The following is a 22762-nucleotide window of genomic DNA, read 5'->3' on the forward strand; positions in this document are numbered from 1 at the left end:
ATGCACATATTGTGGAGTGCTGCCAAAGTGACCATAATAAATATAATTTAGAAACAGGTATTGGCGCACCTCAAAACACATGAGACCACAAATTATTTCACATATAACTTTTTTCCTTCTTAATATTTCTTAATTTTTAAATAAAGATGTGAGTTTCTGGGTTTAAAGCAAGTCTTCTGACTTGTTCAGATTTGTAAATGGTTTACACAATGAGTTATTGTCTCTATATTTCGTATTGAGGATTTTAAACTCACTTTTCGCCTCCCCATAATTTTAATTGTTGTTGAATTTCCCCCAGAAATGAACTTTACCAAGTAGTGATTTAACCTACACCCAGCTGATGAGTGGCAATAACCACGAAACAGCTGTCCTGGGATTGGTCTAAATCACTGTACTAACCCTAGCTAAGCATAAAAGCTGTGTAATGCAGCAGTGCTATGGCATAAAGGGAAGTCTGTCTTAAAAAGCAGGTTAAAAGTAAAAAGGTGAGTCATTGTGAGCCTCATTTGCATATCTTACCCAGATTCCTTTGCTGCATTGGAAACAGTGTAGTCAGAGAGTTTCTGGGTTTAATACAAGTCTTCTGACTTGTTTAGATTTGTAAATGGTTTACACAATGAGTCTCTCTCTCTTAATCCTAATTGCATTGGACCGGAACCGATCTGACAATATCACTCAAGTGCTTAACGAAGCAGTCTCCACAGTACAGCGAATGCCTATGCGATCGCGCCATGACGTCATCACATCACGCATGAGTCACCATGGGAACAGGATAGGACACACAGGGCTAACTCAGCCCAACCGGAAGTGAGCAAAACACGGTACAGCGAAGTCCTAGCATAACCGTTACCATGGTGACCACACGGAGGCACGAAATAGATGATAGAAAGTAATCTGCCTAAGATCAAACGTCATATCACCACACTATAAGTCACAGATTTAGAGAATATATCTGTAAAACACAATTGGCATAAGTACAACAGAGAGCATAATTGTATATGTCACTGCTGAACAACTAGTAACTATGGCAACCAACATACACAATCCAGTGGTTTAAAAACAACATGTAATACAATTCTAACAAAAAGAATCTAAAAAGACACTGCTGAGTTAATATGTAATCAGACCCCAGACAACCCAAATGTAGTGCCACAATAAGCAGAGACTTAACGTCATAGTGGACACCATCAGTCCAATTACATAGAACAAGAGGGCATGTCAGTCATATGAACACATATACTCAGTCAGTGTATTTGTACCTAATATTATCTACAGCGTGCAAAAGGAGCAGGTAGAGACTTTAGAGCGAGATGAAAAGAGGTCCACGGTCATTTGTAGAAGCAACTGTAATCAATGGTCATATTGAGACCTCTGAGTAATAGTGTCCAAACGGTGAATCCAACGGGACTCCAACCTGAGTAAGGCTTTAGCCCGATCACCTCCACGTCGAGCTTTAGGGACATGATCAATCAATATGGTTCTTAAAGAAGAGATAGGGTGGCCTGCTTGCTGGAAGTGGCATGCCACTGGTTGGTCAGATGACCCTTTGTCAAGCGCTAGCCGAATGGCTGTTTTATGGTTGGCCAGCCTCTCCCTGAACGAAGTGATGGTCTTCCCCACATAGTATAAAGCACAAGGGCAAATGACATGGTCTGATGTACAGGTTAGCCGATGGCATATATTGAAAGACTTGTTGGTATGTGGGTGGTGAAACCTGTTGCCCACAATCATGCCATTACAAGTGACGCAGTTCCTACATCTGTAACACCCCTTCTTTCCTTGGGGCAACCAGGTTTGTTGTTGGTAACTTGCAGAGGGATCAGTATTCACCAAGAGGTCTCTCAGGTTGCGTGCCCTTTTGTAGACCAATCTCGGAGCAGGCATATCCCCAAATGGTAAGGAAGTGTCAGTAGACATAATCGGCCAGTGTTTAATCGCCTTTTGCACTTTGTCTGCTGCCGTTGTGTAGGTAGAGACGAAATTCATCCTCTTATCAGCCGGTTTGAGTGGTGTATGGCTCAGTGCTTGTTGAGTAAGTGAATGTGCATGTGCACACTGGGTTGTAATTAGTGGTTTAGGATACCCTCTATCAATAAATTTCTGTGCCATATGGTCCAGTTGGAGCTTCTTGTGGGCCTCCTCAGTGTTATTGCATACAACACGCAGGAGCTGAGAGGAGCCGACTCCTTTTTTTTGGAAATTTGGATGGTAACCGTTATAGTGCAATATAGAGTTCCTGTCAGTGGGCTTACTGTAAAGGGTTGTATATAATCTCAGACCCGATGGTGAAGACATCTTGTAGATCTCAAGATTCAAAAAGTGTATACTCACATCTCCAATCTCCATCTTGAACCGTACAGTAGAATTCAGGGCATTGAGACGATCAAACCAAGAAGTCAGAGATTCCCTGTCAACCCTCCACACAAGGAACACATCATCTATGTAGCGTCGGTAGAATCTGATGGAACCCTGTTCAGCAGAAAAAATATGTCCATGTTCATACATGGACATATAAATATTGGCATATGATTGGGCCATATTAGACCCCATCGCCATGCCAAGTGTTTGTAAATAAAATGTATTCTCAAACCGAAAATAGTTTTTAACTAAACAGAGCTCCAACAGAAACTCTATAGGTGGTTCACAGTAATGAGGGTTATCCGTTAGGATACTCATGACCATCTCCATCCCATGTGTGTGGGGAATGAAGGTGTATAGATTTGCGACATCCATCGTGACCAAAAGGTCAGAAGGGAGGATGTCCATTATGGAGTGCAAGAGGCGGATCAGTTCAGAGGAGTCCTTGAGATAGGACGCAGTAGACTTAACCACAGGTTGTAGGAAATGGTCAATGTACTCCGCAAGGGGCTGAGAGGAATCAGAGAGGAATTGCCTGGTATTTCTGCGCTGGACTGTCATGCTTCAGGATATTTTTTCTCTGTGAAGGGGCATAGTGTGCAAAAAGAACGTGCACCCTGAGGAGTTACAATATAAATGAACATGCATGGAAGTTATTCCAGCTTCTGTTCTATCTCATGGAGTGCTGTTCTCTTTTTTTCGAATTTCATGCAAATTGCTCTTGGGTCACGCTAAGAGTAATGGGGAAACCAGACGTGGACTCCATGCACACATGCCCTTAGAGAGATACAACTGTACTTCACTGACGAGGCCCATAGGAGGCTAAAACGATTGTCTGGGGTTGTTGCTTCCCTTGTTCAAAGAGGAATTGCCTGGTATTGGACTGTCATTGGGCAGGGTCAGACTGATATGCTTCAGGATATTTTTTCTCTGTGAAGGGGCATAGTGTGCAAAAAGAACGTGCACCCTGAGGAGTTACAATAAAAATGAACATGCACGGAAGTTATTCCAGCTTCTGAGATTATAGATATATAGATATATATCTCTATATCTCTCTCTATATATATCTATATATCTATATATCTATATATCTATATATCTATCTATCTATATCTATCTATCTATATATATCTATATATATATATATATATCTATATATATCTATATCTATATCTATATATACACATATATACACACACACACACACACACATAAAAAATTGGGTTTAGTATCCCTTTAAGTTGTCAGACATTGCCTATATTTGTTGTGTACAATTTTGCAGACCAGAAGGACAAAGGAGGTCTACTGGTGCACACACATTATATTGTGCAAGTTCTCCCACTTAAGAAGATGAGAGCGGCCTATAATTTTCATCATAGGTATACCTCAACTATGAGAGACAAAATGTGGAAACAAATCCAGACAATCACATTGTCTGATTTGGAAAGAATTTATTTGCATATTATGGTGGAAAATAAGTATTTGGTCAATATCAAAAGTTCATCTCAATACTTTGTTATATATCGTTTGTTGGCAATGACAGAGGTCTAACGTTTTCTGTAAGTCTTCACAAGGTTGTCACACACTGTTGCTGGTATGTTGGCCCATTCCTGCATGCAGATCTCCTCTAGAGCAGTGATGTTTTAGGGCTGTCGCTGGGCAACACAGACTCAATTTCCTCCAATGGTTATCTATGGGGTTGAGATCTGGAGACCGCCTAGGCCACTCCAGGACCTTGAAATGCTTCTTACAAAGCCACTCCTTCGTTGCCCGGGTGGTGTGTTTGGGATCTTTGTCATGCTGAAAGACCCAGCCACGTTTCATCTTCAATGCCCTTGCTGATGGAAGGAGGTTTGCACTCAAAATCTCACGATACATGGCCCCATTCATTCTTTCATGTACACGGATCAGTCATCCTGTTCCCTTTGCAGTGAAACAGACCCAAAGCATAATGTTGCCACCCCCAAGCTTCACAGTAGGTATGGTGTTCTTTGGTTGCAACTCAGCATTCTATCTCCTCAAAACACGACGAGTTGTGTTTCTACCAAACAGTTCTACTTTAGTTTCATCAGACCATATGACATTCTCCCAATCCGCTTCTGGATCATCCAAATGCTCTCTAGCATACTTCAGACGGGCCCGGACATGTACTGGCTTAAGCAGGGGGACACGTCTGGCACTGCAGTATCTGAGTCCCTGGCGGCATAGTGTGTTACTGATGGTAGCCTTTGTTACGTTGGTCCCAGCTCTCTGCAGGTAATTCACTAGGCCCCCCCCCCGTGTGGTTCTGGGATGTTTGCTCACTGTTCTTGTGATAATTTTGACCCCACGGGGTGAGATCTTGCGTGTAACCCCAGATTGAGGGAGATTATCAGTGGTCTTGTATGTCTTCCATTTTCTAATTATTGCTCCCACAGTTGATTTCTTCGCACCAAGCTGCTTGCCTATTGCAGATTCAGTCTTTCCAGCCTGGTGCAGGTCTACAATTTTGTTTCTGGTGTCCTTCGGCAGCTCTTTGGTCTTCACCATAATGGAGTTTGGAGTGTGACTGTGTGAGGTTGTGGACAGGTGTCTTTTATACTGATAACAAGTTCAAACAGGTGCCATTAATATAGGTAATGAGTGGAGGACAGAGGAGCCTCTTAAAGAAGAAGATACAGGTCTGTGAGAGCCAGAAATCTTGCTTATTGGTAGGGGACCAAATACAAATTTTCCACCATAATATGCAAATAAATTCTTTCCAAATCAGACAATGTGATTGTCTGGATTTGTTTCCACATTTTGTCTCTCATAGTTGAGGTATACCCATGATGAAAATTACAGGCCTCTCTCATCTTCTTAAGTGGGAGAACTTGCACAATTAATGGCTGACTAAATACTTTTTTGCGTGTGTGTGTGTGTGTGTATATATATGTGTGTATATATATGTATATATATATATATATATATATATATATATATATATATATGTGTGTATATATATATATATATATATATATATATATATGTGTGTGTGCACCAGTAGACCTCCTTTGTCCTTCTGGTCTGCAAAATTGTACACAACAAATATAGGCAATGTCTGACAACTTAAACGGATACTAAACCCAATTTTTTTTCTCTTTCGTGATTCAGATAGAGCATGCAATTTTAAGCAACTTTCTAATTTACTTCTATTATTTTTTTCTTTGTTCTCTTGCTAACTTTATTTGAAAAAGCAGGAATGTAAACTTAAAAGGACAGTCTACTCCAGAAGATAGATAACACTCTTTACTACCCATTCCCCAGCTTTGCACAACCAACATTGTTATATTAATTTACTTTATAACCTTTAAACCTTTTAAATTGTCTGTCTGTTTCTAAGTCCCTAAAGACAGCCTCTTATCACGTGCTTTTGTATTTGCTTTTCACAACAGGGGAAGCTAGTTCATGTGAGCCATATAGATAACATTGTGCCGACGCCCATGGATTTTAAACACAGCACTAATTGGCTTAAATGCAAATCAATAAATATAGTCATGTGATGAGAGGGCTGTCAGAAGATGCTTAAAAATAAGGTAATCACAGAGGTAAAAAGTATATTAATATAACAGTGTTTTCTGTGCAAAACTGGGGAATGGGTAATAAAAGGGATTATCTATCTTTTTAAACAAAACAAAAAAAAAATAAATTTGGGAGTTGACTGTCCCGAGCCATCCCATTTTTGGTTCAGCAACTGGGTAGCACTGCTGATTGGTGGGATACGTCTAGTATCCCTTTAAACCTTTGATGACATGGTTGATGGGATTGGGTCAGGGGGGCATCCCTGTGACGCTAGGCACGCCCTCCAGACCGCAATCACATCATGGAAGCGCCGTTGGCTTTAGGACAGCCAACAGTTACGACGTTCTATTTCGTCCTAACGGCACTAAAGCCCAGTGTAATTATGACGGAATAGAACAGCATAACGGTGTTAAAAGGTTAAAGGGACAAGACATATCTGTTGTGTTGCTATAGAATAACAGATCAGCAACGTCTAAATGTTTTAAAAACAAATTAACATTCTTATTTACTGCAATTATTTTTCAATAGCCAAACGCCACACACCATTTGCCTTATTTAAAGGAGCCAATCTGAGCTTTAGCCCTCAGACAATAAGGATAGTCACTGTCATAATGTTAGTATAAAGTACATTGCTTTGCAATGGTTATCTGATAAAGATAATTAGGGACAGATATATAGAGAGTTATCCTTGAGAAGTCAGCTGGGCGCATTTCAAGTCCTGCGTGTTAGAAATTGCTCAATTTTCATATTTAAATTACATGGAAAGGGAACAGAATAAATATTGAAAATATATTGCAAAGTTGTTTCGTTGCACATAACTAAAATTATGGGCTCCATTTAACCCCGTCATGACTAGGGCAAATATTCGTGATCAGAACAAATTTTCAGAGTAAACATTTGCAGGAATCAAGAATTCACGTGATTGTCGACACGATCACGTATCAACAACCTTGGGGGGCTGCCTACTATGCTAGGCACTTCTCCCAGTACAATTATGCTTTTCATTAAAGCAGGAAGCTGCAGGACGCTGAACAACATAGGACGTTTGATACTGTCCAAATGGTGTTCAAGCCCAGTGCTGTTAGTACAGCATGGAATGTCCTAATCACGTTAAGTGGTTAAGAAGCTGCCAATGCAAATTTGGAGTACTTTCGGGCTGCAGGTTCACATGAACGAGCCTGCAACCAATAAATAAGAAGCAGCGATCATCAGACCGATGCTTTTTAACCTATAAACCGACTCTGAACTGTCGTTTTTCAATCCCCCCCCCCCAGACTTGTCAGACTGTGGAGATTTACAGCTGCGTGCAAGCTAGGGGCAGCATTGCATAAGCAGTGACTTGTGCAATGATAATATAGAGGGCAGCATATTGCTGCCTGCTACACGTGATACTGGGCGGACATTTAAACCCGGCTTTTGATAAATGGACCCCTATATAAAATTAAAAAAAAAATCATAAAAAGTGTTTATTGTTCCATTATTTATAAACTGGCATATTAAAACTTCTTATAGAACACAAGCATGCTCGTCTCACCTGTTAGTACAATTATGCCTACCAGAAAAGTACCAATAATTTTCTCTCCCATAGATGTTTATGTGCTATATTCATACACATTATATATATATATATATATAAAAAACACGGAAGGGAACTGCACTCTCATACTGGACCGGGTACACATCCCATGACCCTGCAACATGCTCAGCTCTTGGTGCCACTGGCACTCACAGGAAGCTGTGCTGCTCCCAGAGTCATGGGCAGTTAACCCCAGTCAGGTCTGGGTGCAAGAACCATAGGGAAAATTACAAGACAAATTAATACAACACACAGAGAAAAAGCTTGCATTGTGTGGCTGTTTTAGGGTCCCAGGTATTGGAAAGGACCTTGACGTGGTACCTGAGCTTGTCCCATTTGGCCAGATGCGGTAACTAACCTTTCCATTTTAGCTTTTAAATCTTAGCTGAGAGCTTGCAAGTGAGTGTTGGGTTTTCTCTGTGTGTTGTATTAATTTGTTTTGTATATACATATACACACACACACACACACACACGTATGTACGTATATATATGCACACACATATATTTATTTTAATAACCTTGGCACAAAAGTCACAACACTAATATTGTTGCTGCTTAAAGCAAAACTTACATTTAATGATGCAACAGTCCTTAGACCCAGAAAAGATGCATTTATCATCAGGACTGATAACAAGACAGGTAATAGGCCCATTGTGACCACGGAACAGGCGTATCTCTGAGGGCTCTGGGGGAAGCAACTGTGGGGCAAAAGATGAATAAGAAGTTACAAAATAAATGACAATATTGATGACATTTGCAAAAAGTATATAAATGTTTAAATGTATATGTAGGAGAATGTGGGTGTAGAGAAGGGAGAGAAGTGACTATAGTTCCTGGAGTGCACGGAAGAATATGTTTAAAAGGACATTAAAGGCAATGTTTATGTAAGCATCAAAATTATTCACTGCAAATAATACTCACAGGTTTAAAACAGTGATTTTGTTAATATATTGTATTCCAGGCTTGGGACACACTGCTTTAAAAGCTTATTAAATGTTGTTGATCGTACTTCCTTTGTTGTGGCTAATGAGGGGTAAATATAAACCAGCTTCTGCAGATATCAACTGGTTACTGTGCAGCAAGTAGGAATGTCAGCGTTCTGCATTCCATATTCCAGCCTCTCCCCCGGGGGGGACTACAATATTCAAAAGATGCCCAAACGTTTTTTTTTGTTTTTTTTTAATAATGAAAGTGTAATGTAAAGTTGTTTTTAATTGAGCGTCATTGAACATTTTATGAGGAATTACATTCTAACTTTCATGGTTTAAATGTCCCTTTAAAGGAGAAAAAAAAAAAGTTATATCGAGCTAGTAGTGGAAAGCTTTTCAAATTACCTGCTTAGCCAGGGGACGCTGAAGTCTCCCACGCTGCTCCAGCTTTAAAATAAATAAATCAATTATTAATTAATGCAACCAAATATCTTCACTCTCCAGCTACATAGTTAGTAATACTAACCACATCCTCCTGCAGTCTGCTAGCGATTACATCCTGAGCTTCATCCTCCAACTTCTCCTCCTCTAGAGAACACAAAGACAGTTACAATGGGACATAACTACATTTTGTTACCAGAAAAAGGCCCCAGGAATACCCCATACCTTGTTGCTGTAACTGCTGTAAATATTCTTTAGCTAAACGCAATTTCTTCTCCTGAGCAGTCTCTTCCAGTTCTTCCTCCTCCTCATTAGGTTTGGCACGAACTGGGGCACTGTCACAGCAGAGATGAAGTGTCAGTGAAGGGGTCATGAGATTAAAAAAACAACAACAACAAAAATACAGCACAAAGTGGCACCACTCACACTTCAGTGTCCGAGTCACTTTCAATCTCCTCTCTCAGATTGGCTCCTTTCCTTTTCTTCTTCTGGCCTTTGGAGTCAGCATTGTTACCCTAAGATAGAAGTGAATATTAGAAGGGGTCAGCAGACAGGAAAAAAGCTCCCATGTCAAACCCTACTTGATGCAGTCACTTACTGGAAGATATGCATACATAGCAGGCAGACACAGCCTGATAAACACTCATATTCAGCCTGACAGGCATAGCCAGAGCATTCATACTGGGGGGGGGGGGGGGCAGATAGGCTTAGCCAGAGCCTTTATATTCTGTTTTGAGGGGCAGGCACAGCCAGAGCCTTTATATTCTGTTTTGAGGGGCAGGCACAGCCAGAGACTTTATATTCTGTTTTCAGGGGCAGGCACAGCCAGAGACTTTATATTCTGTTTTCAGGGGCAGGCACAGCCAGAGACTTTATATTCTGTTTTAAGGGGCAGGCACAGCCAGAGCCCTCATATTCTGTTTTAAGAGGCAGGCACAGCCATAGACTTTATATTCTGTTTTCAGGGGCAGGCACAGCCAGAGACTTTATATTCTGTTTTCAGGGGCAGGCACAGCCAGAGACTTTATATTCTGTTTTAAGGGGCAGGCACAGCCAGAGCCTTTATATTCTGTTTTGAGGGGCAGGCTTAGCCAGAGCCTTTATATTCTGTTTTGAGGGGCAGGCACAGCCAGAGCCCTCATATTCTGTTTTAAGGGGCAGGCACAGCCAAAACCTTTATATTCTGTTTTAAGGGGCAGGCACAGCCAGAGCCTTTATATTCTGTTTTAAGGGGCAGGCACAGCCAGAGGCTTTATATTCTGTTTTAAGGGGCAGGCACAGCCAGAGCCTTTATATTCTGCTTTAAGGGGCAGGCACAGCCAGAGCCCTCATATTCTGTTTTAAGGGGCAGGCACAGCCAGAGCCCTTATATTCTGCTTTAAGGGGCAGGCACAGCCAGAGCCCTCATATTCTGTTTGAGGAAGAAGGCACTGCCAGAGCCCTCATATTCTGTTTTGGGGAAAAGGCATAGCAATAGCACTCGTATTCTGGTTGGGGCGGAATCACTTGTATAGCGAAAACACTTGTATTCTGTTTTGAGGGTCAGGCATAGCTACAGCATTAATTTTGCTTGGGGTCTCAGGCACAGACAGTGCACTCATACGCTGCCTTGGGGGGCAGACATATAGACAGTGCACTCATATGCTGCGTTGCGGGGCAGACATATAGACAGTGCACTCATATGCTGCTTTGGGGGGGCAGGCATAGACAGTGCACTCATACGCTGCTTTCGGGGGGCAGGCATAGACAGTGCACTCATACGCTGCTTGGGGGGGGCAGGCATAGACAGTGCACTCATACGCTGCTTTGGGGGGGGCAGGCATAGACAGTGCACTCATACGCTGCTTTGGGGGGCAGGCATAGACAGTGCACTCATACGCTGCTTTGGGGGGCAGAGACATAGACAGTGCACTCATACGTTGCTTTGGGGGGCAGGCATAGACAGTGCACTCAAATGCTGCTTTGGGGAGGCAGGCATAGACAGTGCACTCATACGCTGCTTTGGGGGGGCAGGCATAGACAGTGCATTCATACGCTGCTTTGGGGGGGCAGGCATAGACAGTGCACTCATACGTTGCTTTGGGGGGCAGGCATAGACAGTGCACTCATACGCTGCTTTGGGGGGCAGGCATAGACAGTGCACTCATACGCTGCTTTGGGGGGCAGGCATAGACAGTGCACTCATACGCTGCTTTGGGGGGCAGGCATAGACAGTGCACTCATACGCTGCTTTGGGGGGCAGGCATAGACAGTGCACTCATACGCTGCTTTGGGGGGCAGGCATAGACAGTGCACTCATACGCTGCTTTGGGGGACAGGCATAGACAGTGCACTCATACGCTGCTTTGGGGGACAGGCATAGACAGTGCACTCATACGTTGCTTTGGGGGGACAGACATAGATAGAGCCCTCATATACTGTTTGGGGGGGAGACAAACAGAGCACTCATTCCCTGACTGGGAAGAACTGGCATAACCAGAGCACATTCTGGACAACACCATCACACCCATATACATAGGTCTCCCATGCTATTACTATAAGTTGATGCGGAGGTATCAGATCCTCTCATTACATTACTGCAAACCCAGCACCCTCACAATATATAGTAAAGGCAACTTCCTTATATGCTACGGGTGTGGACACAAAATTCACATATCTCGCCCACCTCTCCACGCCGCTTCTTCCCAAAACCCTCTGACTTTTTCTTAATAAATAGGCCCGACATCATGTACAGACAGCACCGGACCCACGTGTAGTCTACAAGCTTCTTCCGGTCATGCCCAATGCTAAAGCATTAGATGGCTCTCCCAAAGGACACACCCCCGACACACGGTTGGCTGTAAAATTATAGCCCCGCCCTCGTTCTGCTATTGGCCAAACCAATTCTCAATTTTCCCATGTTACATTCGGACCTCTACAAATCCTCGCGATACCTTTGCGGACCGAGCGTCTCCATGGTAACTAGAAAACTATTTACTTGTAGCTAGGTTACTAGGTAACCATGTCACTTTTAATTATTACTGTTTATGTATATACTGTATATATATATATATATATATATATATATATATATATATATATATATATATATATATATATATATATATATAGCATAAAAAGAGTTTTCATTGGATGACAGTTTCAACTAGCTATTCATTCAGAGGATTAAGAAACTACTTGTAAAATTACCAAAAACGTAACAAAAAAAACAAAAAAAAATCTATATAAAAACTGTCACATTCCAAAATAAAAACTGTAGCTTTCTAACTGTAAAAAAAAAAAAATCTCTAAATTTGTTCATTGGCATCCTGTGATTCAGATAAGATCAAACATATATATATTATAATTTTTGATAATTTAAGGTCTTTATTGCTATGCTTCACATGCACACGCAGAGAAGAATGATAAAGGGACATTCCAACAAAAATTGGAATCCGCATTTCAGTTTTGAATAGAAACATTTTTGTAATATACATGTATCAGCCAAAAATGCTTCTATTAAAAGCGATAGCTGTTTCAAATGTGTATTTAAACATGATTCAAAGCCCCACTGGTGCTCTGAGCAGCTGCAGTAATTACAATGCTGGTGCACTGAGAATATCTAGCTATACTTCACGTGCACGTGCAGAATTTTTTTTTAGCACTAAAACAGTGATAACGTTTACTAGAAGTATTTTTGCCAATACATTAAGATGTAATTTATCTATATGCATTTACATTTTGACTGGAATGTCCCTTTTAGGATAAAATGTATTGTAGTGCAGTGATCACCCTCCCACCTGACACCTTTCACCTCCCTGATCCCTCCCAAACAGTCTACTCCAGAATTGTTATTGTATATTGTTATTGTATTGTAAGGTATGTTATTGTATATTGTAAGGTAGATAATCAGTTTATTACCCATTCCCCAGTTTTGGACAACTAACATGGTTATATTAATATACTTTTTACCTCTGTGGCTACCTAGTATCTAAGCCTCTGTAGACTGCCCCTTATTTCAGTGCTTTTAACAGACTTGCATTTTAGCCAATCAATGTTGATTCTTAGGTAACTTCACGGCAGTGAGCACAATGTTATCTATATGGCACACATGAACTAGCGCTGTATAGCTGTAAAAAAAACTGTCAAAATGCCCTGAAATAAGAGGCGGCCTTCAAAGGCTTATAAATTAGCATATGTGCCTACCTGGGTTTAGCTTTCAACAAAAAATACCAAGCCAACAAAGCAAATTTAATGATAAAAGTAAATTGGAAAGTTGTTTAAAATTGCATTCCCTATCTGAATAATGAAAGTTTAATTTTGTCTAGTCTGTCCCTTTAAGTATGCACAGTGCACAGAATTTTAAACACAGCACTTGCTCAGAAAACCTAAGGTGCCTGTACCATCTGGTAATGACTCAGATTGTAAATTACTGACATGATACAAGCCCCACTGATGTTCTGAGCAGCTACAGTATTTTAAATGCTGGTGCACTGAAAATATCTAGCTATGCTTCACATGCACGTGCAGAGAGAATGTTGACACTAAAACAGTAATAACTTTTACTAGAAGCATTTTGCCTATACATGTATATTGTAAATATATTTCTATTCAAAGATGTCATTCATCTATGTGCAAAATGTTAACATCACTCAAGTACAATCAATAGCGCTTCTATGTTTGTGCTCAAATTACCATAGTCCAAAGTTATTTTTTGTCGATTGAGCGATGTTCTACGGTGCACTAACGTCTGCGTGTAGGATAGCGCGTGTGCGCTAAATCCCTCACATAATATACTTCACCTATCTCTCTGATGGTATTGATAGAGGGCTTTCCTGCCCTCAAAATCTATAGTTGCCAAATGCATGAAATCTTGCACATTAAATGAGAACTGCCAACTGGTTAAAGCAATTACAAACGCAGCAGCTTCAGAACCACTCTTGAAACAAAGTTAAATGTTTTGACGTTCTTTGGTATTTGCCATTTTTCGCTATTGCTATTGCTTTGCTATTGAAATAGGTTTGCCAGCTGTCCTCCACAAACATATTGGACCATTTGTCTGTGTCACAATGCCCCCTAAAAGCTCTACCTTAGCCCATCACTCTTGATCTCAACATGCATATTTTTACAACTGAGCAGTCATTTTACCCCTTGGCTGCCAGTAACATACAAATACATAACTTTACCTCTTTGGCTGACCGTAACACATGTCAACCGAAGTGATTGACCCCCTTGACTGTCCCTCACTTCTTTCTTCTACATATATGTAATCCATTAAAGGTATACTGAACCCAATTTTTTTTCTTTCATGATTCAGATAGAGCAGCAATTTTCTAATTTACCCCTATTGTTAATTTTTATTCATTATCTTGGTATCTTTATTTGAAAAAGCAGGAATTAAAGCTTACAAGCCGGCCCATTTTTGGTTCAGCACCTGGGTTACGCTTGCTTATTGGTTGGCTGAATGTAGCCACCAAAAAGCAAGCTGTATCCAGGGTGCTGAACCAAAAATGGGCCGGCTCGTAAGCTTTAATTTAAAGGGACATGTTTCAGGTAGAACATTTAATTTTAAACAACTTTCCAATTTACATCTATTATCAAATTTTCTTTGTTTGTTTCTTATCCTTTGTTGAAAAGCTGGGACGTAAACTCAGGAATGTGCACGTGTCTAGAGAACTATATGGAAGCAGTTTTACAACATTGTTCTACATTAGCAAGAACAATAGATGGCAGCACTATTTCCTGTCATGTAGAGCTCCAGACACGTGCACGCTACCTATCTAGATATCTCTTCAACAAAGAATAACAAGAGAACAAATTTGATCAAGATCCATGATATCGAAACACTGGTACCTACTACAAAAGGATCTCAAAACATCTAAAGTATTTAAATATCCCCCACTGTTTTCATATAAAAGGAATAGGAACCTGAGGGATGAATTTGTGAAGGCGGATTTGGGTTCTACAAATCCGACCCCACCCCTGCAGAAAAAGGGTTCCTTCCCAATGCAATTCCCTTATCAAAGGTGATTATGTGACACATCCTCATACTGGATGTAAAATTGGGATTAAAAATACATATACTTGTAACTCAGGTTACGTTATATATGTCATTAAATGCCCATGTGGACTGGCATATGTGGGTGAGACCACACAGAGTGTTAGGGATCATATCAGACAACACAAGGCAGCTATTAACTATGAAGATTTTGACGTCCCCGTTGCACATAATTTTCTGACCCATTCACACAATAAGAGTCAACTTAGGTTTCAAATTGTTGATGATGCTCCACCTCCCAGAAGAGGGAGTGATAGGCAAAAGACTCTTTTTCGAAAGGAAGCCCAATGGTTTAGTAAACTAGATACTTTAACACCTAGGGGGCTAAATAGAGATATTCACTGTTTTTTTTTTTTTGTATAGAATCACTTTTTGTACTCCTAAATCAGGTATTCCATATATGTGTATATAAAATAAGTTTCCTTACAAATTACGATTGCTATTGCAATTGGGTCATAGTGAGAAGATGTGTCTTCTTTACATCAACCTTGTGATCAATTGAGTATGTCTTTTGGGGGCATTTCATTTGGGAATAGGATGTTTAGTTACTGTTTCCAATATAGACAAATTCAAGTTCAAAACTAACATTTCTGCATACATGTTTTTTGTTGTTTGTAGAGAAATATGGGGAATCGATAGTTACCCCTAGTAGAGACATTCATGATAAGTATTTTGTTCATTAATGAACATTAGGTATTCTCACGTTGTATATAAAGTGTTTTACAATGGTGTTCACTGTGTATAGGTTTAAAGATTGCGCAAATGGTTTACACGCAAGAAAGGTGTGTTTTTTTGCTACCCAATCAAATAACGCATATGAACTATATGAGGAGGTGGACACTATGATGTAGTATACTCCTTGAGAAATGGCGGAGTCCCGAAACGCGCGTCAGAGTGTGTTACCTAGGCAGTCATTCCAAACTTGCCATGTTTACGGGTCCCCTTGCCAGGGCTTTTCCTATATTCAAACGATTGAACCAGCCGACGGAAGTGAAAGATTGGTGAATAGGATCACGCTCACTGAGCGTACCTTTGCGGGACCTGTGTGGTTATTGTCCAATTTGAAGAAGTAAAATCCGTACATAGGATCAACAGGAGGATAAGCAAGTATACCCCCTGGACTGTGATAACTAAGGGTGGTTTATACACGGTAGTCAACACGCTCACTACTAGATTTGCACTATACACCAGTTCCACACGAACTTACACAGAGGCTATTATACAGTTTTGTGGTGCTGCCACTTCTAATATGGACTGGGGAGTATTTAATATACAACAGGGCTCTGGTATACACCTTTTATCTGTGGGGTGTGAGGCCCAGGAGGAGAGGATTGCCCTAGACACACAGTATTTGCACTTGACACTAGAACAGCATGGGATTAGACTTTGTAACAAGCTTCAATCAAGCAATGTGTATTGTTCACTATACTTGGATTACAAAGTATCTCTTTAAACCCTTGTGCCTGTTCTATTTTTTCACATTTGAACTGTGAACTGTTTGGAGAAGACGCCTATTTTTGCTTTCCCTTAAGGACGCCTAAGGGAAATTTGTGTGGTGCGTTTGTTTGCAGCGCATATGTGCTGTATGCAAGTCGGAATGAAGATAGGCTAGGTGCCTCTCACAATATTTGTATTCATGACAATATTAAAATTCATTACATTTCTTTGTATCCATTTGGTGTGCTGAGTATTTTGTATTATATGTATTTGTGGGTATGTAGGCGATACCTTACTCGTGCACCCCTTTGATATTAGGTTGTATTTATTCTGACCATATTTAAGTAGTGCTGTTACTTTTTGTGTATTTTGATACAATTTTAAACAACTTTCCAATTTACATCTATTATCAAATTTTCTGCGTTTTTTACTTATCCTTTGTTGAAAAGCCTGGGACGTACGCTCAGGAATGTGCACGTGTCTAGAGAACTATATGGAAGCAGTTTTACAACATTGTTCTACATTAGCAAGAGCAATAGATGGCAGCACTGTTTCCTGTCATGTAGTTCTCCAGACGTTTACGCTACCTATCTAGATATCTCTTCAACAAAGAATAACAAGAAGAACAAATTTGATTATAGAAGTAAATTGGAAACATTTTTAAAATTGTATTCTCTATCTATGTCCCTTTAAAGACATAGATTTAGACAAACAATAATACAATAACAATTGTTTTTTTTTGTTTTTTTTTGCTTTATATACATTTTATTTGTATATTTATACATATCATGTCATCTATTTTTCTTGTATAAAATAGAGTAATTCCCCCCAGGTGCTTAGTATCTTTAGTTACAGTTTCTGTGTGTTTATTGTTACTAAGGAAACCAAAGATTCATCACCCAGCGTTGGGCAGTTTGTCACTAGAATGTGGAGTTTCCTGCTGCACATAGCCAGAAGTGGTATAATGGCCTCATGGTAAAAACAATCGTGCAAATAGCTCTGCACAAGTACTTTATACACTACACTTTTTTATGTAGAAATCAAAATCAGTTTTGTGTGACTCCTGATTTGCTAAATGTGCATAACTTTTAGCTCTCTGCATATCACAGTAACAATGTTACACCCATTTCACTTTGCTGTAGCCAAACCTACCCTGGCAAGCTACTACCCAGACCACCAAAGTCAGATCCAGAATAAGCAAATCCCACCCTAGGGCTCCCAAACAGGCAACTCAGCTGGAATTTTACTGACATGATCATTATGTTTAAGGTTCAGGTCAAAATAGAAAATAGAAATAAATATTCTATCATAATGAAATTTTTTCTAATTGTATTGTAATCTATTTATAAACAAATGCTCATTTAAAATCAGTCCTTGCTGTCTTGAGTTATGCTGTATAATTATTTATGTTAATTAGCATGACCGGTATTTTTTCCAGAAAAGGTGCCAACCCGTCTCCAAAATAAGCGCAGAGACTGGACACATTCTACCAACTGGTCATTCAAATGACAACTCCCAGACTAGTAAGAAATGGCAGTGAATGAGAAAATAAAGTTTTTTCTCTGTTTGTCATTGAGTGGGCTTGTAATTTTTTCTGCTTGGGCTAGTAACATTTTTGTTTGTCTGGTAAACTTTACTGATATTTCTCCATCTATTTGTATAGTCTTTTGTTCTAGTTGCTTTTGGTGGTAGAGCGTTGTTTAAGATTGTATTACAGTCCTAATTAAATCATATTAGGCTGCTTAAACATAATAGTGAATTTATTAAATATAGTCCTTTATTTATTAAAATATAAATCTAATGATCAAAATCTTTCCTCTGTGTGTTCCTGGCAAATTGCTGCTCTATAAACCAAAATGTTTAAATCCCTGCTCTGTGCATTTTTTTCCTAGAAACTAAGAGGCTCAATATCTATTCTGCACATGATACTGGCAACCAATAGTTTAAAGAGACAGTCTACTGCAGAATTGTTATTGTTTAAAAAGATAGATAATCCCTTTATTACCCATTCCCCAGTTTTGCATAACCAACACGGTTATATTAATACACTTTCTACCTCTTTGATTACCTTGTATATAAACCTCTGCAGACTGCCCCCTTATTTCAGTTCTTTTGACAGACTTGCATTTTATTCAATCAGTGCTGACTCATAAATAACCCCATAGGAATGAGCACAATGTTATCTATATGGCACACATGAACTAGCACTGTCTAGCTGTGAAAACTGCCAAAATCCACTGAGATAAGAGGTGTCCTTCAAGGGCTTAACAATTAGCATATGAGTCTACCTAGGTTTAGCTTCCAACAAAGAATATCAAGAGAACAAAATACATTTTATAATAAAAATAAATTACAAAGTTGTTAATGAAACCCACAAATTTTCTTTTGTGATTCATTATCAAATGTGCTTCGTTCTCATAGTATTCTTTGTTGCAGAGATACCTAGGTAGCTGTCTGAAACACTACATGGCAAGAAATAGTTCTGTCATCTAGTGTTCTTGCAAATGATAACCTATCTAATAAAAAAAAATGTTATCCATATCTACAACTCAGGCACTATATAGGAGGATATAAGGATATAAGACAAGGTTTTAGTCATTTTGGCAAACTAGGAGATTGTATTACACTTCATCGAGTTGGCATACATACTATCTCACTGATATATACAATTCTATTAGCCAAGCAGGGACAATTGGGTTTAGAATTTGTATGTTCCAGGTGGAGGAATCACTTTCAAGAAATTACACTAGAAAATATTAAAGCTAGTATCAAGTGGGTGAAAGAGGCAACTCTTCCATGTACTTGTAAAATCACATATCAAACTAATTAATAATTCTTATATTACCCCTATAAAATTAGCTAAATGGACGAGAGACAAAACAAGCGATTGCTTTAAATGCAACAGAGTCAATGCTGATTTACTTCGTTGTTTTTGGAGTGCCCAAAAATGAAACAGTTCTGGTTAAAGGTAGCTTACTGGCTTAGCAAGGCCTTGGAGGAGAGAATTACTTTAGACATATATCAGATTTTTTTTTATTAGTTTCTGGCTGCACCACTACATTTTCTAAAACAATTAACACAATTATTATGATAGGCCGAAATCTAATTCTCAGGAATAGGGGGAAAAAAAGCAGTACTATCAATTGCGGTATTCAAACAAGCAATTTATTCACAAATCATGGGCCCGATCCGATATACAGCGTCGCCCGTAGAAGCCGGCGACGCCAAAATTTGCGCGGGTTTGGTATCCTATATACAGCGTAACCTAGAAGTTACGCTCGTATATTTCTGCCTTCGCCTGTATTTTTTTGGACCATAGACAGGTATACCAAACCCGCGCAGTTTGGTATCCAATATACAGCGTAAGGACTTACGTGGCGAAAATGAAGAAATCTTACTCCATTTTCACCTCGCCACAAATTGCAGGCGTAGCAAGCCTTACGCTGTCTATTGGAGCCCCGTAACTCCCTAAACTACCTGCAAAATAAAACCTAACACCTAACACATGCGCAATGTCTATCTACCTATCAACCGCGAACTGCTAAATAAAACCTAACACCTAACGCATGCGCAATGTCTATCTACCTGTCAACCGCGATCCCCCGCCGCAATCCCTAATAAAGTAGTTAACCCCTAAACCGCCGCTCCCGGACCCCGCCACCACCTACATTAAAAGTATATCCCCCTAATGTGATCCCCCTACACCGTCGCTAGCTACATTACATACCCCCTAATGTGAGCTCCTACCCCGCCGCCAGCTACATTAAACTACCCCCTAATGTCAGCTCCTACCCCGCCGCCACCTACATTAAACTACCCCCTAATGTGAGCTCCTACCCCGCCGCCACCTACATTAAACTACCCCCTAATGTGAGCTCCTACCCCGCCGCCACCTACATTAAACTACCCCCTAATGTGAGCTCCTACCCCGCCGCCACCTACATTAAACTACCCCCTAATGTGAGCCCCTTACACCGCCGCCAGCAACATTAAACTACCCCCTAATGTGATCTCCTACCCCGCTGCCAGCTATATTAAAATTATTAACCCCTAATCTAATCCCCTACCCCGCCGCCAGCTATATTAAATTAATTAACCCCTAATCTAATCCCCCTACACCACCGCCAGCTATATTAAATACATTAACCCCTAATCTAATCCCCCTAAAGTAATTACCTCTATTATCAGCCCTTAAAAGGGCTTTTTGCGGGGCATGCCCCAAAGAAATCAGCTCTTTTACCAGCCCTTAAAAGGGCTTTTTGCGGGGCATTGTCACAAAGTAATCAGCTCTTTTGCATCTAATCTAAATCCCCCTACACCGCTGCCACCTATAATAAATGTATTACCCCCTAATCTAATCCCCCTACACCGCCGCCACCTATATTAAATACATTAACCCCTAATTTAATCCCCCTACACCGCCGCCAGCTATATTAAATGTATTAACCCCTAATCTAATCCCCCTATACCGCCGCCAGCTATATTAAATAGATTAACCCCTAATCTAATCCCCCTACACTGCCGCCACCTAACACTACCCCCCTGAAGATCTCCCTACCTTGTCTTCACTCAGCCGGGCCAAACTCTTCATCCAATCCGGGCGATGTCTTCAATCAAGCGGCAGAGAAGAAGTCTTCCATCCGGGCGATGTCTTCAATCAAGCGGCAAAGAAGAAGTCTTCCATCCGGGCGATGTCTTCAATCAAGCGGCAGAGCAGAAGTCTTCCATCCGGGCTATGTCTTCAATCAAGCGGCATCTTCAATCTTCTTTCTTCGCTCCTCCGACGCGGAACATCCATCAGGCACGACGACTTCCCGACGAATGAGGTTCCTTTAAATGACGTCATCCAAGATGGCGTCCGTTGAATTCCGATTGGCTGATAGGATTCTATCAGCCAATCGGAATTAAGGTAGGAAAAATCTGATTGGCTGATTGAATCAGCCAATCAGATTCAAGTTCAATCCGATTGGCTGATTTCAATAAATGGCTCAATATTATTTTACTTCGTCCAATTAGTATACAATATGTATTAACAACCCCCCCCCAGTCTGGTACTGATGGTATTGGATACTGAGTAAGGGAGAGGGGGCCGGGGAATGAATTTTCTCCTTGTTCTTGTTTTTGTTTCTGCTTTCTTTTTTTTTTTTTTTTCTTTTTTTTAGTTTTATGGTAAAATGGAAAATAACAGCATGATATGACTACTTAGATAGGTTGCTCTGTCTTCTTACTATAATTTGTATTGTTGAACAATATATCATTTTAGGCAAGATCATTCTTTGGTTAGCTCCAACCCTAATCTATGTGATATGTTATATGTATATTTTTTTCTCTTTTTGTTCTTTGGATGATGATGTTTTGTAACTGTAATGTCTGATGTATGCTGTGCTGATTATAAATAAATGTTTAAAAAAAGAAAAAAAGTGTTCCTGCAAATGAATAACATTCTTACAAAATTGCTGCTATATAGTGCTCCAAACACGTGCACGCTTCTGAGCTTACGTCCCTGGTTTTCAACAAAAGATATCAAGAGAGCAAAGAAAATGTTATAATAGAAGTCAATTAGAAATTTGTTTAAAATCACATGCTCTATCTGTATCATGAAATAAACAAAATTGGGTTTCATATCCCTTTCAATCTATTCTTAGTGTAATTTACTGACAACTGATCTCTGTGTGTGTGTGTTCCTAGCAACCTAGCATTAATAATACATGAAAAGCAAACATTTTTAGTCTCCTGTTGCTACCACAGATACTAATTTCCATAAACTAACAATTTGCTTTGTCTATGTGTGATCACATCCCTGTGTTCATTAAAGTGAATGTAAATTTTACACTTACCGATGACTGCAATGCATTTCTTAACAGTACCTTAATGTAGTCGCTATTTTTTTTTTAATATTATATCTTCCTTATTAAAATATATATATTTTAACATCTCTACCTTTTCCCCAAACCAACTTCCTGTTCTCCTGGTAAAGCGCGTTCACGATCGTGTTTTAAACTGCGCAGGCGTCAAACTCCGCATTATTGTAAATAACAAATAGTATTCAATGAATGAATTACTAACTACATTCATTGAGTACTATTATATCGTCGAGAGCAGCAGCATCTCCGCTATAGTGTTTAGTTTATAGTGTTTCCATCTCCGCTATAGTGTTTAGTTATAGCTCCGCTATAAAGCTTCACTATGGAAGAAGTTTGTGTTTGCTAAAGGATATGTCCCATCTGTGGTGCATGTGCATATGCTGCCAAAGCACCACATAATTTAGAACTGTGAATAGGCTTTAATCTAATTAGGACATTACAAGTCCGGAGCAACCAAACATTATAACCCCTTACGTGCATTTCTTTCCTCTAGCCTCGTCAGGATTCCTGAGTTTTAGCATATAGCGCGCCGGTCTAGGATAAGTATCTACATTATTCGAATAGCGGTGCGGTCATAG

At 40.0% G+C, this 22762-nt stretch overlaps 1 protein-coding gene across 1 annotated transcript in view; it reads right to left on the reverse strand.

Moving 5' to 3' along the window:
- RRP9 (ribosomal RNA processing 9, U3 small nucleolar RNA binding protein) overlaps positions 1–11665 on the reverse strand; it is a 36937-nt gene extending 25272 nt beyond the window's left edge. The window contains exons 1-6 of the mRNA XM_053689027.1: positions 11512–11665; positions 9273–9361; positions 9072–9181; positions 8932–8993; positions 8811–8852; positions 8048–8174 (exon numbers count right to left, since the gene is read on the reverse strand). Coding sequence (XP_053545002.1) covers positions 8048–8174; positions 8811–8852; positions 8932–8993; positions 9072–9181; positions 9273–9361; positions 11512–11574 — 493 coding nt within the window. The 5' untranslated portion in view covers positions 11575–11665. The remainder of the gene's footprint in view (positions 1–8047; positions 8175–8810; positions 8853–8931; positions 8994–9071; positions 9182–9272; positions 9362–11511) is intronic.
- Positions 11666–22762: the final 11097 nt, after the last annotated feature.

Source organism: Bombina bombina, chromosome 7 (genome assembly GCF_027579735.1).
Source record: "Bombina bombina isolate aBomBom1 chromosome 7, aBomBom1.pri, whole genome shotgun sequence".
NCBI lineage: Eukaryota > Metazoa > Chordata > Amphibia > Anura > Bombinatoridae > Bombina > Bombina bombina.